This window comes from Anolis sagrei, chromosome 4 (genome assembly GCF_037176765.1).
Source record: "Anolis sagrei isolate rAnoSag1 chromosome 4, rAnoSag1.mat, whole genome shotgun sequence".
NCBI classification, from domain to species: Eukaryota; Metazoa; Chordata; class Lepidosauria; order Squamata; family Dactyloidae; genus Anolis; species Anolis sagrei.
Window position 1 is genome coordinate 173,690,445 of NC_090024.1, and position 16,144 is coordinate 173,706,588.

At 41.1% G+C, this 16,144-nt stretch overlaps 2 protein-coding genes across 2 annotated transcripts in view; one reads left to right on the forward strand and one right to left on the reverse strand.

Annotated features, from left to right (window-relative positions):
• Positions 1-4,190, forward strand: part of SLC26A8 (solute carrier family 26 member 8) — a 39,564-nt gene extending 35,374 nt beyond the window's left edge. The window contains exons 18-20 of the mRNA XM_067467101.1: positions 1,769-1,823; positions 1,929-2,122; positions 3,862-4,190. Coding sequence (XP_067323202.1) covers positions 1,769-1,823; positions 1,929-2,122; positions 3,862-4,119 — 507 coding nt within the window. The 3' untranslated portion in view covers positions 4,120-4,190. The remainder of the gene's footprint in view (positions 1-1,768; positions 1,824-1,928; positions 2,123-3,861) is intronic.
• Positions 4,191-8,274: 4,084 nt separating this feature from the next.
• On the reverse strand, positions 8,275-15,865 carry GPX7 (glutathione peroxidase 7). Its single transcript, XM_060773513.2, has 3 exons — positions 15,402-15,865; positions 10,354-10,615; positions 8,275-8,775 (listed from the first exon to the last, which is right to left on the reverse strand). The coding sequence occupies exons 1-3, from the start codon at positions 15,849-15,851 to the stop codon at positions 8,612-8,614; spliced, it is 876 nt and encodes a 291-aa protein (XP_060629496.2). The 5' UTR covers positions 15,852-15,865; the 3' UTR covers positions 8,275-8,611.
• Positions 15,866-16,144: the final 279 nt, after the last annotated feature.

Consider the following 16,144-nt stretch of genomic DNA (forward strand, 5'->3'; position numbering starts at 1 on the left):
TAAGGAGAGAAAATGAGAATAAGGGAGCAAAGAAGGAGGGAAACAGAGAATGGAAAGGCAAGAAGAGGGTGGCAGTAGTAGTAGTGAGTCTACAGTTTAGAGTGGGTCTGGGGAAAACACCTTGGCAGGCTGGATTCAGCTCGCAGGCCATAGTTTGAGTACTTCTGGTCTAATGCATAGGCCCTGTTTAAATATTGCTGTGAAATATTAAAATTTTGTATACAGATGATTTGCAGGCAGGTTGATCATTTCTTGCAGTTATCCAATAGATAACTGACATTTTACTTTTAAGTTGGAACCGATTAGATTTGTGTGGATGTGGCAATCATTTGGTTGATTAAAAACAATATGCACTCAAGGATAAAAATGAGATGTTCAAGTATCATATCATATGATGATGGCTATTATTATTATTATTATTATTATTATATTTTTAATTATATATATTTATATTTTGCCTTTATCTCTGCAACTGAGACCCATCATAAAGGAAGACTTGTCTCCTAAAATGTATTTACCATGAAAAATAATTTCTAGAATGCTTTCTTAGATCAAGAATGGAAAATATGCTTTTAGTCATACGTATATTTACAAAAGAAGAATGTATAATTTATTATCTAAGCATAGGCTTAAATATTATAATTCAGACGTCATTAGCTTTTTAGCTGAATTTGGGGGGGGGGAGATTCAACAATATATCTTGCAGATGGTGGTGTATGATTTTCTGTAAGGTTCTGATTTTAAAAGTAGTACAGAAAGCAGCAGCAGTTGTTTCTGCCACCAATCTTCATACTAAAATCATAGAATCATGGAAGAGACCTTGTGGGCCATCCAGCCCAATCTCCTGCCAAGAAGCAGGAAAATCGCATCCAGCCTCTGCTTAAAAGCCTCGAAAGAAGGAGCCTCCACCACACTCCGGGGCAGAGAGTTCCACTGCTGAACAGCTCTCGCTGTCAGGAGTTTTTTCCTAATCTTCAGGTGGAATCTCCTGTAGTTTGAAGCCATTGATCCGCGTCCTAATCTCCAGGACAGCAGAAAAACAAGCTTGCTCCCTCCTTCCAATACCTTCCCCTCACATCTTTATACATGGTCCTCATTGTGTCTCCTCTCAGCCTTCTCTTCTTCTGGCTAAACATTCCCGGCTGTTTAAGCCACTCCTCATAGGGCTTGTTCTCCAGATTCTTGATCATTTTAGTTGCCCTCCTCTGGACACATTCCAACTTGTCAACACCTCCCTTTAATTGCGGTGCCCAGAATTGGACACGATATTCCAGGTGTGGTCTGACCAAGGCGGAATAGAGGGGGAGCAGGACTTCCCTGTATCTAGACACTATACTCCTATTTATGTAGGCCAAAATCCCATCGGCTTTTTTAGCTGTCACATCACTAAAAGCCCCTAGTGGCACAGTGGGTTAAACCCCTGTGCTGGCAGGATTGAAGACTGACAGGTCACAGGTTCAAATCCAGGGAGAGCATGGATGAGCTCCCTCTATCAGCTCCAGCTCCTCATGTGGGGACATGAGAGAAGCCTCCCACAAGGATGATAAAACATCAAAAGCATCCAGGCATCCCCTGGGCAATGTCCTTGCAGACGGCCAATTCTCTCACACCAGAAGAGACTTGCAGTTTCTCAAGTCGTTCCTGACACAACAAAAAAAAAAACTAAAAGCAAGACAAACTCTTGAAATCCCATCATATAATTTTGTATCAGTCTATGCATCGAAGATATAGACATAACTAATGTTAATATACTGCCTTCCTTTTACAGCTTTGTCATGCATTTCAGAATATTGGCATCACAGTTCTGATAGCTGCATGTCATCGTAAGTACTGTAATTTTATCTCTAGTTATTTTGGAGATCATTCATATGAATAGTATCTGTGCATAGCTGGTGACACATAATTCTTTTTTCATTTTAATCTCACAGCCACGGTAATGAGATCTTTTGAAAAGATGGATTTTTTTGACCAGTGTGTCACTAAAGCACGATTCTTTCCGACTCTACATGATGCCGTACTTTATGCTGTGGAGCCAGATCTCTTGCAAGAGGCGGTGCCAGTGGAAGATGGGAACATGCTGCCTGACGAAGTCTTTGCTGATGTACATTTAGATGACCAAAAGGTGTCGTACTTCACAGAAATCCATAAAGGCACTGATCTGACCGTTGTTAATCTGGGGAAGTTGTCTGGTCATTTTATGATTAGGAACCATTTAATAATTCATTTTAAGAGCTTATTGCTTTTAGATGGGAATAAAGAGCTCATTCCCATCTCCTGGAGCTCATTCACCTCCTATTCTGTAGTAAGTGTCTGTAAATTTGGGGTGCATCTACGCTGCAGAATGAATCAGTTTGACACCACTTTAGCTCAGTGCTATGGAATCATGGGAGTTGCAGTTTTTGGAAAGGCATAACCTTTTGGGGAAAGGATGTACCTTTCAGATCATAACTTTTTGGAAAATATGATCTTCCTGAGAAGAGCTAAAAACCCAATTGAATAAATCTCTTCTTTAGTGGTAAATATCCACTAGTATTCATGCAAGGCAGTTTAGGTTTCTCAGTTGTTAGACTGATATACCTGGTTATCTTTTTGAACTGTTAGGAACAAAGATATGCCAATGCACAAAATAAATAGCAGATCTTCAGAAGTGTTATTTCAGTTGCCCAAGAACATCTACCCTCCCATAAAACAGATCTGGTTTTAAATCATGCTCTCAAGAGATAAAATAAGTAGTCTTTCTTAAAAATAGCATAGTTGGTTTAGTTACAAACTCCATGTATTCAGCATACAGGTAGCTTACTTATCAGTTTAATCAGTAAGTTCTCTAAAGCATTCTGTTTCAGTCTCTTCTCTGTCTAAAGCACATTCTCTTAATGCAAACTACACACTGTCTAATGCAGTGTTTCTCAACATGGGGATCGTGAGGGGGGTGTCATAGGGGTCACCAAAGACCATTAGAAAACAAAGTATCTTCTGTGGGTCATAGGGGTTCTGTGTGTGTGGGAAGTTTGGCACAATTCTATTCTTAGTGGGGTTCAGAATCCTCTTTAATTGTAGGTGAACTATAAATCCCAAATGAAAAAATCAATTCCCCCAACCCTACCAGTATTCAATTTTGGATGTATCGGGTATTTGTGCCAAATTTGGTCCAGTGAATGAAAATACATCCTGCATATGTGATATTTACATTACAATCCATAACGGTAGCAAAATTACAGTTATGAAGTAGCAACAAAACATGAGGAACTGTATTAAGGGGTTCGCGGCATTAGAAAGGTTGAGAAACACTGGTCTAATGCATATTGACACTACTATACATTATACTCACAGACTTCTAAAATGGAGTCTCAGTCTAAATAGTCCCAGATCTGGTTACATGGTCTGCAGTCCCTCCCACAACCTCAAACAACATAGAGTTAAGAGAAACTGCATACCAACACACATATAATATAGTAAGCAATCTAAATTACTGTATATACATAACAAATTACTGTTATAGGAGGTTTGTAGAAGGTTGCTATTTCCAACAGTAGTTGTACAAGGTCTTTAGCATTCTCTGCCAAAGAGGGCTGGAGAGTCATCAAACTACAACTCTCAGGATTCCATAGCATTGACCCATGACAATTTAAGTGGTGTCAAACTGCATTCATTCTGCAACATAGATGCACCTTTAGACCTTTTTGTTTATGTAGCTGTGTATCACACAAGAAATCTTACATATGTTGAATGTGTCTTACCTTTACAACAACCAGTTGGTTAGCTAGAACTATGTAAATAATGTCCTATCAGGATGAGATATAGCCTGATATATAACTACAAATCTGTGTGCATTTTGACATAGTATATTTCTGTATTTTTCAGGACAGAAGGAGTCAGCTATCAGGGAGGAATCCACAATTAGACAGGATTAGTGAGCACTCAGATGGGATCAGAGATAACTCGCTGAAAACATTTCCGAGTGATGCTTACCTTGATGAGCCTATATCGGATCTTTTCCGCACGTTTTCTCTCCAGAGCGACGTTGAAGCAATCCCTCACCATCTTGAAATGTCTCCTGTGGAAGAAAATGAAGACGATCAAGACTGGAATCGGAAATGGCAGTATCCCAATGATGTCTAAGTTATGAGAGCTATCAGAATTTAGCTACATAAAAATGGCACAGACTTGACTCAATTCAGATAGTTCTCATTTTGGGCCAAATACTTTTTTTGTTTTTTGATATTTAAATTAATGTTGTTAAAATGCTTAACCATGTTTGGTTGGTGTTATAAGGGAAACAGTGCAGAGAGCATGTGAATACATTAATTGTAGAATATTGATTAGACAATAGACGTGGCTGTATAACATGGTCATCAATTAAACAGTGTAATTTCCAAGGCTTTTGTTTTCTTCACAGCATACATTCTCCGTATGTTGACAAGTCTTTGTATCCTCGTTGAACATCTAAAATGTAAATTAAAGCCCTTTCATTCTCAGGATGGCAAGGAGGAGCAATCCATTATGCTGCTGAACCTGTCAATTAAAGCCTTTTATCTGATACAATTTCATGAAGATTAATAATTAGTCCATGGTTATGAGGAGTGTATAGCTCAGGCCTGGAGGCTGGATGCGGCCCCTTGGGCTCTTTTCTCAGGCCCTCCTCTCTCTCACCATCCTATCCTTCTTTACTTCTTTCCTTCCTTTCTCCCTCCCTCCCTCCCTCCCTCCCTCCTTCCCTCCCTCCCTCCTTCCTTCCCTCCCTTTCTCCTTCCTTCCTTCCTTCCTTCCTTCTTTCCTTCCTTCCTTCCTTCCTTCCTTCCTTCCTTCCTTCCTTCCCTTTTGTCTTTCCCTCCTTTCCTCCATGCCCTTTAACCTTTCCTTCCACCCTTTTCTTCCTCCCTCCCTCCCTTCTCTTTTTCCTTCCTCCTTTCCTCTTGGGAGATGTTTAGCTGGGAAAAGAGAAGGTAGAGGGGGAACATGAGAACCATACTTTTAAGATTTAAAAGGGTGTCCCATTGAGGAGGAAGAGGGGGAAATTGACTTTCTGCTCCTCTAGAGACTAGGGAACAAGAGAGCAATGGTTTCAAATGGCAGGGAAAGAGATTTGACTGAAAAGATTAGGAAGAACTTCCTGAGAGTAAAAGCTGTTGGAAAGGGCATAGGCTGCCTCAAAGTGTGGTGGAGTCTCCTTCTCTGGAGGCTTTTCCGCAGAGGCTGTCTATCGGGAGTGATTTGATTGTGCCTTCTTGCATGGCAGGGGGTTGGACTGGATGGCCCTTGGGGGTCTCTTCCAGCTCTTTCTAGGATTCTATATCAGGAGTAGGCAAATCGAGGTCTAAAGGATATACTTTTTCTCTCTCGTCCACTATTTCATCCTGACCAAGGCCCACACTTTTGGGATCGAAACATTTCCCGTCTTTCCTTCACTTTCTGCCTACAAAAGAGAAGAGGGAGGGAGCAAAGAGCAGGGAGGGGGCTTGTGGAGAACCCCCTCCCTCCCTTCCTCCCGACCCACCCACCCCACTATCATGCTGATATCATAATCTCAGTATTGCTATGCCATACATTTGAAACCTGGACCCTATAATCTTACTAATCTCAATCGATGGCTGATACCAAATGAGAGACTCCCTCTCGGATACACAGAAAACTGGACAACTTGGAAGGCGCTGAGCAGACTTTGCTCTGTCACCACAAGATGCGGAGCCAACCTTAAGAAATTGAGCCGCAAAGTGGAGTCCACAACGTACGAGTGTGGAGAAGAGCAGACCACAGACTACTTATTACAATGAAGCCTGAGCCCTGCCACATGCACAATGGAGGACCTTCTTCTAGCAACTCCAGAGGCACTCCAAGTGGCCAGCTACTGGTCAAAGGACATTTAATAGAATACCAACTTTGCAAACTTTGTGGAGATTTTTTGTTTTGTTTTTTGTTTTGTTTTTAAATACAATACAACTGTTTGGTTCGCTCCTGATATGATAAATACTAATCTGATGTTATAATAATGGATGGTTATTAGAACAGCTCAACATATCTATTTTCCTGCTTGCTAAATGAGGCTGGAGCGTATTTAGTATTTCAGTTTGACAAAACACAATCCTTCCCCAAATACTTCTCCTCTTACTGTACTTACCTATTTGCTGTGTGATCAAGGGCATTAGCTTGTTGCAGTTGGAAACCTTGCCAGGCTGGAAATCTGATCATAATCTGTGTGTCTGTCTACTTATAATGAATGATAAAATGGCAGCTGTGAGAGTAAGGGAATTTTGAACAAGGAACAGTTATAGAGGAAGGATTAAATACATCCTTCCTGGAACAAACTGTAGCAAACCACTTATTTTCTTATGTTCATATGCTGAAATAATTATAGTAACTTTGACACTTTGTTTTTAAAAGACAGGATATTTGTAATTTGGTTCTGTTTAAACTATAACGTTTAAACATATGTTGGAATAAATTAAGAGTGAGTTAATTGTGTCCAGTTTTGCTTTTCGAAAATTTCGTCAATGTAAAAGGCCATACAAAAATAACAAAAGGCTTGAGGATGAGTGCATGTGTTACCACTAAGCTCACACATTTATGAAGAAGACAAACATATTCTTTTGGTGTGCTGTAAAGTTTATATACTTCCAAAGAAGCCTAGGAAAATAGTGGGTTTTTAAAAAGTAAACTCCAGACAACTACAACATAACTTTGAAGGATTTGTGCAGATCATCTAGGCTCAATATCAAGTCACATTCAACTGACCAGTCTTATACCTAATTATGAAAATGTCCTCGCACAGCTATTGATAATAGTTTCCTGAATTCAAATACAGCAACTCCTTAGCACCCATCAATATCTCAGTAGCAAAAAAAGAGAGCTGAAGCTGTGTGACAGCTGCTCATTCTTAAGGTCTTAATTTTATCTGTATTTACCAGTCATTTCACTTACAACTGTTTCTCAACATGGGGGTCAGGAATCACAAGGGGATGTCAGAGGAGTCACCAAAAACCATCAGAAAATACAGCATTTTCTGCTGGTCTTGGGGGTTCTGTATGGGAAGTTTGGCCCAATTCTATTTTTGGTAGGATTTAAGGTTGTTGTTTTTTTATTGTAGGTGAACTATAAATCCCAGCAACTACAACTCCCAAATGTCAAGGTCTATTTTCTCCAAACTCCACATTGGGGCATATTGAGTATTTGTGCCAAGTTTGGTCCTGATCCATCATTGTTTGAGTCCACAGTGTTCTCTGTATGTAGGTGAACTACAACTCCAAATCCTTCCAACATTTTCTGTTGATGGTGGGAGTTCTGTGTGCCAAGTTTGGTTCAATTCCATCATTGGTGGAGTTCAGAATGCTCTTTGATTGTAGGTGAACTGTAATTCCCAGCAACTACAACTCCCAAATGACAAAATCTATCCCCTTCCCCAACCCCACAAGTATTCAAATTTGGGCATATCGGGTATTTGTGCCCAATTTAGTCCAGTGAATTAAAATACACCCTGCATATTTGATCTTTACATTATGATTCACAACAGTAGCAAAGTTACAGTTATGAAGTAGCAACAAAAATAATGTTATGGTTGTGGGTCAACACAACATGAGGAACTGTATTAAGGGGTCGCGGCATTAGGAAAGTTGAGAACCACTTCCTTGCAACTTGCCTATTGTTGTATTCACACTGGCATTTGCAAATATGGAAATGGTTTCCAAGAGTTCACATTATCTTTCAATTTAAAGTGAGAAACTAGGAGCTGAAATTTGAAAATAAAGTTTCTAATTGAGCTAAAGTGACTGATGCTTTAGAGATTCTTAAACAAGAAAATTCTATCACTTATACAAGTCAACAAGTATTTTTATCAGATATAATTTTAAGTTGTTCTTATAGAGTTTTCTGCGTTGAATTCAGATCTGTTTTTATTTTTTCCTCTATCACGTGTAGTTTTTGCAATGACGCTAATCAAATAACGCATTTATGCACTGATATCAACAGAATTTAATTGATATTGGTGCGTAAATGCATTGTTCGATTAGCCTCATTGCCAGGGGACAACAAAAGCTGTTCAAGAAGATCTGGAGGACCCCTCAATTGTTCACCACAATGACTGCTCTAACCAATTACCTATTTTGTTATTGTTTTCATTTTACAAATAACAATGTAGATGATACCACTCATGATGGAAAATGGCTATTCATCAGATTTTTCTAGGAAATTCTTTCTGAAGTGAGATTTCTGCATAGAGATTCTAATTTTATCTCACTGCAATCAACCAGTGACTTGAATGAGAATTAAAGTCCTTGCATCCGGTTTTCTTATCTTAAGAGAGAACAATTTCCATTTGGTTTAATCAGAATAAGAGAATGTAAGACAAAGAAAACATGTACTGAGGGCAATGGCTGTAGACTTGTGGTAGTGGATAGGTTTTGATTCTGATTCCCAGAATCCTTGACCATTACGAGGACTTTGAAATTAAAAACATCTTGGGAAGACCAAAGGTTAAACACAGGTTTAGGTATAAAAGCTAACTCAGAATGATGAAAATTATTTCTCTTGATCATATTTTCTTTTAGGAATGTGAAGAGACAAGAATAGCAGTCCAAATTGTATTTGGAAATACAAATAAGAAACCAAATGTTTTTTAAAATTACAGTTCATCTCTTTTCTTCAGGATGATGTTTCTCACAAGTTCAGTGACGTGAGGTTTTATTTCTGCAATAGTGACAGTAGAGTCCCAGGCCTTTATAGCTTTCCCATTTGGATCTACAAGGTATTTCCAGAAATTCCAGGTTGGCTCTTCCTTAGTGGATTCTGTCCAGAAAAATAAATTGTATAGATAAGAATGGGAGCATCTTACATATGCTTCTATTATTATTAAGGTCTTTTGAAAAGGCTCATTAAATCCAAGGGTACATTTTGATAAGCAAAATGAAACAGATGTTACTTAACTATCTGTTTCATTTTGCTTATCAAAATGCAACCTTGAAAAAGTCAGTATTTCAGCAGTTTTCTGACAATGGCATATCGGTGTTATCCATAGTGATCTCACTCAAATGGGGCCAACTTAAAGTCTTGAAAATTGATATAATTTATAGCAGCTATTAGAGTACTCTGCCCATATTTTGACATATTTTCTTACTTTTTTCAGTAGCTCCCTAAAGTGACTGAGAAGTTCATTCACCTTTATACATTTTCAATATTTACAAAAATTTAAACTTATGAAACTATATTGCTTTAGAAGCAGGCATAAAGCATTTGTGTTCTGCAGGTTATTACACAAATAGTTACAATATAAATATTTTCTGTAGAGTTCTAGTTATTTTAGTTCTATTTGGGCTTCTCTCTAGGATACCCAATGACTGTTTTCATCTCCATCATAGACATCCATGAGATAAATTAGGCAGACACTGACTTTAGCTCTAGCTTTCCATTGAGGGCTCTTCCACACAGCCATATAACCCATAATATCAAGGCAGAATAACCTACAATATCTGCTTTGAACTGGGTTATCTGAGTCCACGCTGCCATATATTCCAGTTCAAAGCAGATAATTTGGGATTTTATTCAGCTATGTGGAAGGGGCCTGAGATCCATGAACTCTGGATGGATTGAGTTGTCCACACCTACATACAAAACTGCCCACTTCAGAACATTGGCTCATATAAATAGAGTAAAATTGATGGATCTAGGTCAAGCAATGGCAAACTTCAGCCCTCCAGTTGTTTTGGACTTCAGTTCCCACAATTCTTAAAAGCTGGTCTAGACTGTGCAGGAATTGTGCAGGAATTGTGGGAGTTGAAGTCCAAAACACCTGGAGGGCCAAAGTTTGCCCATGCCTGATCTAGGCTGAATTTTAAGCATCAATGAAGTCTTCTCTGTACACTTCCCGATTGTCTTTCAGTCTAGCTGAGTAAGGGCCCTTCTACACGGCCATATAACCCAGAATATCAAGACATGTAATCCACAACATCACCTGGAGTGCTACAGTTTGTGATATCACTACACAACCAACCCTCCTTCCCATTTTTCCAGGAATAGAATTTATCTGAGTCACAAGCGATTCAGAAAACTCTATGTACTTCAAGTCGAAGGACAAGGCAATTAAACCTTAATTGAATAGCTGTTGTCCAGCAGCCTGGAAGGGAAGGACTGAAAGTAATCATGACAAATGCAAGGAAGAGCCTCTGCTTTTTCACAATTTAACCTTGAATGTATCAAAGAGCTTTGGGCTTCATTGAACACTACTGATTTCTGACTGTACTTGATTTGAAATGGCCTTGCCATTATAAATCATCCACAGTTCCCAGAAGATAAACAAAGTCGAGGCTTTAGCATTCCTGTTCTGTGTGTATATGTGCTGTGGGCACCTTCAAGCCACTGTCAACTTACCAACCAAATATCTGAAAGCTGGATTTGCCCCAGTGCCTGTGACGGCAATTTTGCTGAACATGGGGAAGGAGACACCATATGTTTTCCGAGCAAAACTCTCTATTTCTGTATTACTATTTGGTTCTTGTTGTCCGAACTGATTGCAAGGGAATGCCAGCACATTAAAATGGTACGGGCCAAGCTCTCTCTGCAGTTTTTGCAGGTCTTTGTAGTGGCTGTCAGTATATCCACACTCACTTGCGACATTGACAACTAAGGAGACCTAGAAGAAAAGTAATAATTAGAATTAGACTTGAGATTCTCATGAGGATATCTTTGTTTTTGTTTTTTCTTAGTGGACGGCTTCACTTTTTAAGTCATACTTTAAAAAGATAACATTTTTTATTATAGAGTCTATATAATTATGGGAGCCCCCGGTGGCGCAGTGGGTTAAAGCACTGAGCTGCTGAGCTTGTTGATCAAAAGGTCGCAGGTTCGATTCCGGGGAGCGGCGTGAGCTTCCGCTGTTAGCCCTAGCTTCTGCCAACCTAGCAGTTCGAAAACATGCAAATGTGAGTAGATCAATAGGTACCGCTCCGGCGGGAAGGTAACAGCGCTCCATGCAGTCATGCCGGCCACATGGCCTTGGAGGTGTCTACGGACAACGCTGGCTCTTCGGCTTAGAAATGGAGATGAGCACCACACCCCAGAGTCAGACATGACTGGACTTAATGTTAGGGGACTACCTTTACCTTTATATAATTATGGGATTCAAGATTAATAAGTAAAACTGCCCCTTTAACAAACCATGCAATTTAGTAGGTTAGAACCAACCAAACACACAAATGATGTTAGATGTTTTACTTTTTCTTATTTTTTATACCTACCCCTTATAAACATATTGTCTGGCATCTTGTTTGTATGATACACCTGGTTAGTATTGACATGAATCATTTTGGGTGTTGTTGCAGAGGGGAATAACAGAGGGCCTCCTGGTGGAATCATTAAACCACTGAATTGCTGAACTTGCTGACCGAAAGGTTGGCGGTTCGAATCTGGGAAGCGGGGTGAACTTCCACTGTTATGCCCAGCTTCTGCCAACCTAGCAGTTCAAAAATGTGCAAATGTGGATAGGTACCGCTTCTGTGGGAAGGTAACAATGCTCCATGTAGTCATGCTAGCCATATGAACTTAGAGGTGTCTATGGACAATGCCGGCTCTTCAGCTTAGAAATGGAGATGAGCACCACCCTCCAGAGTTGGACTCTACTAGACTTTACTTTGCAGAGGGAAAATTCAGTTTTTTCCTCGCTCAACAATTCTTAATGCTCTGAAAATTCATCTGTCTCTTGCTACAGCCCATTTGGTGATTAGCAGAGAATGGGTAGCAGATGAGCATCCAGCAGTGTCTCTATAGCCAGACACACAATTATGGGTGCTTCCAGACAACGTCAAAATGCGGATCAAATAAATGGGTTTAAAAATTGTGAGACCTGACAGCAAGTCTAGACACAGATCTGTGAGTCCTGGGAAATGGTTCCCACCATATTGATACCTTCCTTTGTAGTGGGTTTTACAAATCTGCAAGATGGATGGGGGACATCCACCAGACGTTTGCCCCCCCCCCCCCCCCGCATTCTCTCAGAGATGCGCTGGATCTCATATGCACTCATGTGAACATCTCAATGTACACACAAGCAAATTTCTTATTCTCTCTCCTTACCCAACTATAGATTCAAGCTGTATATAATATCATAAAGATCAGAACAAGGAATAGTTGCGATGAGTTCTAATTGTAATTGCTTTTCAACTGTGCTTCCATTTAGCCACCTATGTATCTGTGGCTCCTTTTTTTTAAAGCTTCATCAGCTGTTTCGGGCTTTTCAAACATGCACATGCACTGGAACAGTCCACACCAGGATACAGGAAGGAAGTCACATGTTTTCCCACACTGAAATGGATTACATGGCAGTGTGGACTCAGATAACTCAGTTCAAAGCAAATATTGTGGATTATCTGCCGTGGTATTCTTGGTTATATGGCCGTGTATAAGGACCCTCAGAAATGTCTCCATTTCCCCTGCTTCTAGAGTGGTACATCTACAGCGTAACCGCATTGTGTGCAGCCACACAAAATAATGTTTGGTGACATATAGAGGAGAAGGAAGTCCTGCAGATCAGACTTAACAATGTAAGCATAAGGTCCTCAATCTTGACACCGTTTCCCTCCCCCCCCCCCCCCCCCAGAGCTCTCTGCCAGAGAAGGGTAAATATCTCACAAAAGTGCAAATCCCAGAATTCTATAGCATTGAGCCATGGCTGTTAATGTGATATCAAATTGCTATAATTGTGCAGTGTGGACACAGCCAACATAGCAACATAGACTGGATATACACTGCCATATCATCCATATTATCCTAACAAACGATCCAGATTATTTGCTTTGAACTGGACAATATGAATATACAGTACCGTATAATCTAGTTCAAAGCAGATAGTCTGATTCTTATATGGCAGTGTAGATTGGGCCGTAGGTTGTTCCAAATTAGTTCCATATCTTAACTGCTGCATCTTCTTTGGTCACAGAGAGTACTCAGGAACTTAGTCTCAGTAATCTACTTTAAGATGAGGTAATGAAAACTAAACTGTAACAGTAGTTATTTTCATTTTCTATTTCTTTTTGGGGGGGGGGGTTGTTTAATGAAATACCCTTGTTCTTGATTAAACGCCATATGGTATTACCAGCTGAACAAAAAAAATGTTTTCTATCGTACATTTTATTTTTTCATCCAGCTGAAATGTACAACAATACCTTTCGAGATTCTTTTCTAGCTTCTAATAACAGAGAAGAACAAATGCTATTATCCACCAATGTATTTATTATCACATTGGCATTTTGAGGATATGAATCAAGATTGCCATCTAGTGTGTGCTACAAACACTTTATATGTGTCTCTTCTGGAAATGTCAAAGGCAGTAAAGTAGTGATTTTCAACCTGTGTGTCCCAAGTTGTTTTGGCCTACAACTCTGTAGTCACCATCTGCTCATCCACAGAAAACCATATCTAATAATCTAGAGCTGATGTGGTCTATCCAAGGGGTTGGGCCTGGTCAGCGACAGGGAAGGAGTAGCAGGCGGCATAAAAAGAGCGGAAATGAAATAAAATAAAACAAAACAAAGAAGGCTCATGGACCAGATTTCCGTCCTCGCACTGGTGGTCCGTGGCCCACAGGTTAAGAACCACTGCTCTACTGAGTGGCTGCTGGAATGCATCAACTAGGTTGGATTCTGCACCATAACAGAAGGTACTTTTTTAAATCATCAGGTGCTTGTTGTTGTTGATTCGTTCAGTCACTTCTGACTCTTCATGACCTCCTGGACCAGCCCACACCAGGGCTCCCTGTCAGCCATCATCACCCCCAGCTCCTTCAAGGTCAAGCCAGTCACTTCAAGGATCCCATCCATCCATCTTGCCCCTGGTCGGCCCCTCTTCCTTTTTCCTGCCATTTTCCCCAGCATCATTGTTTTCTCTAAGCTTTCCTATCTTCTCATTATGTAGCCAAAATACTTCATCTTTGCCGCTACTACCCTTCCCTCCAATGAGCAGTCAGGCTTTATTTCCTGAAGTATGGACTGGTTGGATCTTCTCGCGGCACTCTCAGAACTTTCCTCCAACATCACAGTTCAAAAGCATCTATCTTCCTTTGTTCAGCTTTCCCTAAGGTCCAGCTCTCACATCCGTAGGTGACTATGCGGAATACCATTCCTTTAACTATGCAGATCTTTGTTGCCAGTGTGATGTCTCTACTCTTCACTATTTTATCGAGATTGGTCATTGCTCTCCTCCCAAGAAGTAAGCATCTTCTGATTTCCTGGCTGCAGTTTGCATCTGCAGTAATCTTTGCACCTAGAAATACAAACCCTGTCACTGTATTCATGTTTTCTCCCTCTATTGGCCAGTTATCAATCAGTGTGGTTGACATAATCTTGGCTTTTTTATGTTTAACTGCAACCCAGCTTTGCACTATTTTCTTTCACCTTGATTAGAAGGCTTCTCAGCTCCTCCTTGCTTTCGGCCATCAGTGTGGTATCATCTGCATATCTGGGGTTGTTAATGTTTCTTCCAGCAATTTTTACCCCAGCCTTGCATTCGTCAGGCCCCGCACATCACATGATGTGTTCTGCATACAAGTTGAATAGGTTGGATGAGAGTACACAACCCTGCCGTACCTGGAGAACCAAAGTTTGTCCATGCCTGATCTGGGCATTAAGGGCTGCCCGCTCAGACTGAATATGTTTATTATTTGCAGACTTTGATTTAAGGTTAGCCAATTCTATGAACGAGAGACTCCCAGGAGAGTCTTTTATTAATAGCTTTGCATAGGTTTTGTACTTTTCCAAGCTTTTTGTGTCTCCCTTGATCGAGGCAAACCACTGTAATGCTATCTTACAACTAATAACTTTCCTGAACATGATTAAAAACCCTACAATGAAACAATGCCCAGAACTAATAAAGAATTTTTCCAAGATTGAGTTTGATCTGGCATCCTGGGGATATTTCAGCCCAGATATAGTTTTACTTAAGTTTGAAACTACATATTGCTTGATAGAGAGATGAAGGATTCCTCTGCCTGCTGATTCTGGGCCATCCTTCACTTACTTCGCAGTTCTCAGTTTAAGTAAAAACGTTTGGTTTTGTCTGTATATAAGAAAATATAAATTTGCCAGGCTGAAAGGTTTTAGAAAACAGAACACGGGTGCCAAGCCTGTGCTTTTGTGCCTTGTGGGTTAAAATAATAAGCCAGGAATGTGTGGGGAAAGGTCCCAGGCAGTCTTCCCCGCCTGCCACGTCAACAGAGGAAAGACAGAGCAAAACAGAATCCGACTTGCAAACTTTTGTGTCTTTAAAAATATTATTCGCCAAAACGTGCAGCCCCTCCAGGAGAGATGGTGCCCCTCCCCCCCCCCCCCCCCCCCCCATGCTTCATGCAGGCATGCCAAGAGGAGGGAGTCCTTGCTGGTGAGTTGAGAGGCAGGCGGCATCTCTCTTTCTTTCTCATGCAAACTTACCGCGCCTCTATATTTCTCCAGGGAGACCAGCTTGCCCCTGATGTTGACCACCTTAAAGGCGTAAAAATTGTCCTCTTTGGGCTGGGAGGCGGAAAAGGCCAGGAACAGCAAGGCGCCCACGGCCAGCAGCATGGCGAAGGGGACCAGGGCAGCTTTGGAGAAGGGCGGAGGGGGGCTCTCCGGCTCCGAGCTGCCTTCGGGGTCTGACATGCTGGGCGGGAGGGGCGGTGTGAGCCCATTTCCCAGCCGCGCCGCCTCTTTGCAGCCTCGCCTGGCGCTTTTGCGCCCTTGCTGAAAAGTGGGACCACAACGCCCCTCCCGTCCCGGATGACACAGGGTCCCTTTACTAAACACACACACACACCAGAAACCCTCAACAACGCCCGCGAAGAGTTCATGCCACTCACATCTTGCGGTGCAGACACAGTTTGGCACCGCTTTAATTTCCATGACTCAATCCTGTGGAATCCTGCCAGTGAATGCTGGTCCCGCACTAAACAACCGTACTATAAAACCATTCCCATACTATAAATCCCAGTTTTCTTCGTTTTCAACATACTTCACAACTTCTGAGGATGCCTGCCATCAGGCCCGTAGCCAGGATTTCGTTTCGGGGGGGGGGGGGGGGGGCTAAAAAAAATTTCAGGGGGGGTTTCGGGGGGGGGGGCTGAGTTTCGGGGGGGGCTGAATCTGAGTGAAAGAGGGTCTACCCTAGCAAACCTTTTGTATCATTACCCCAATAC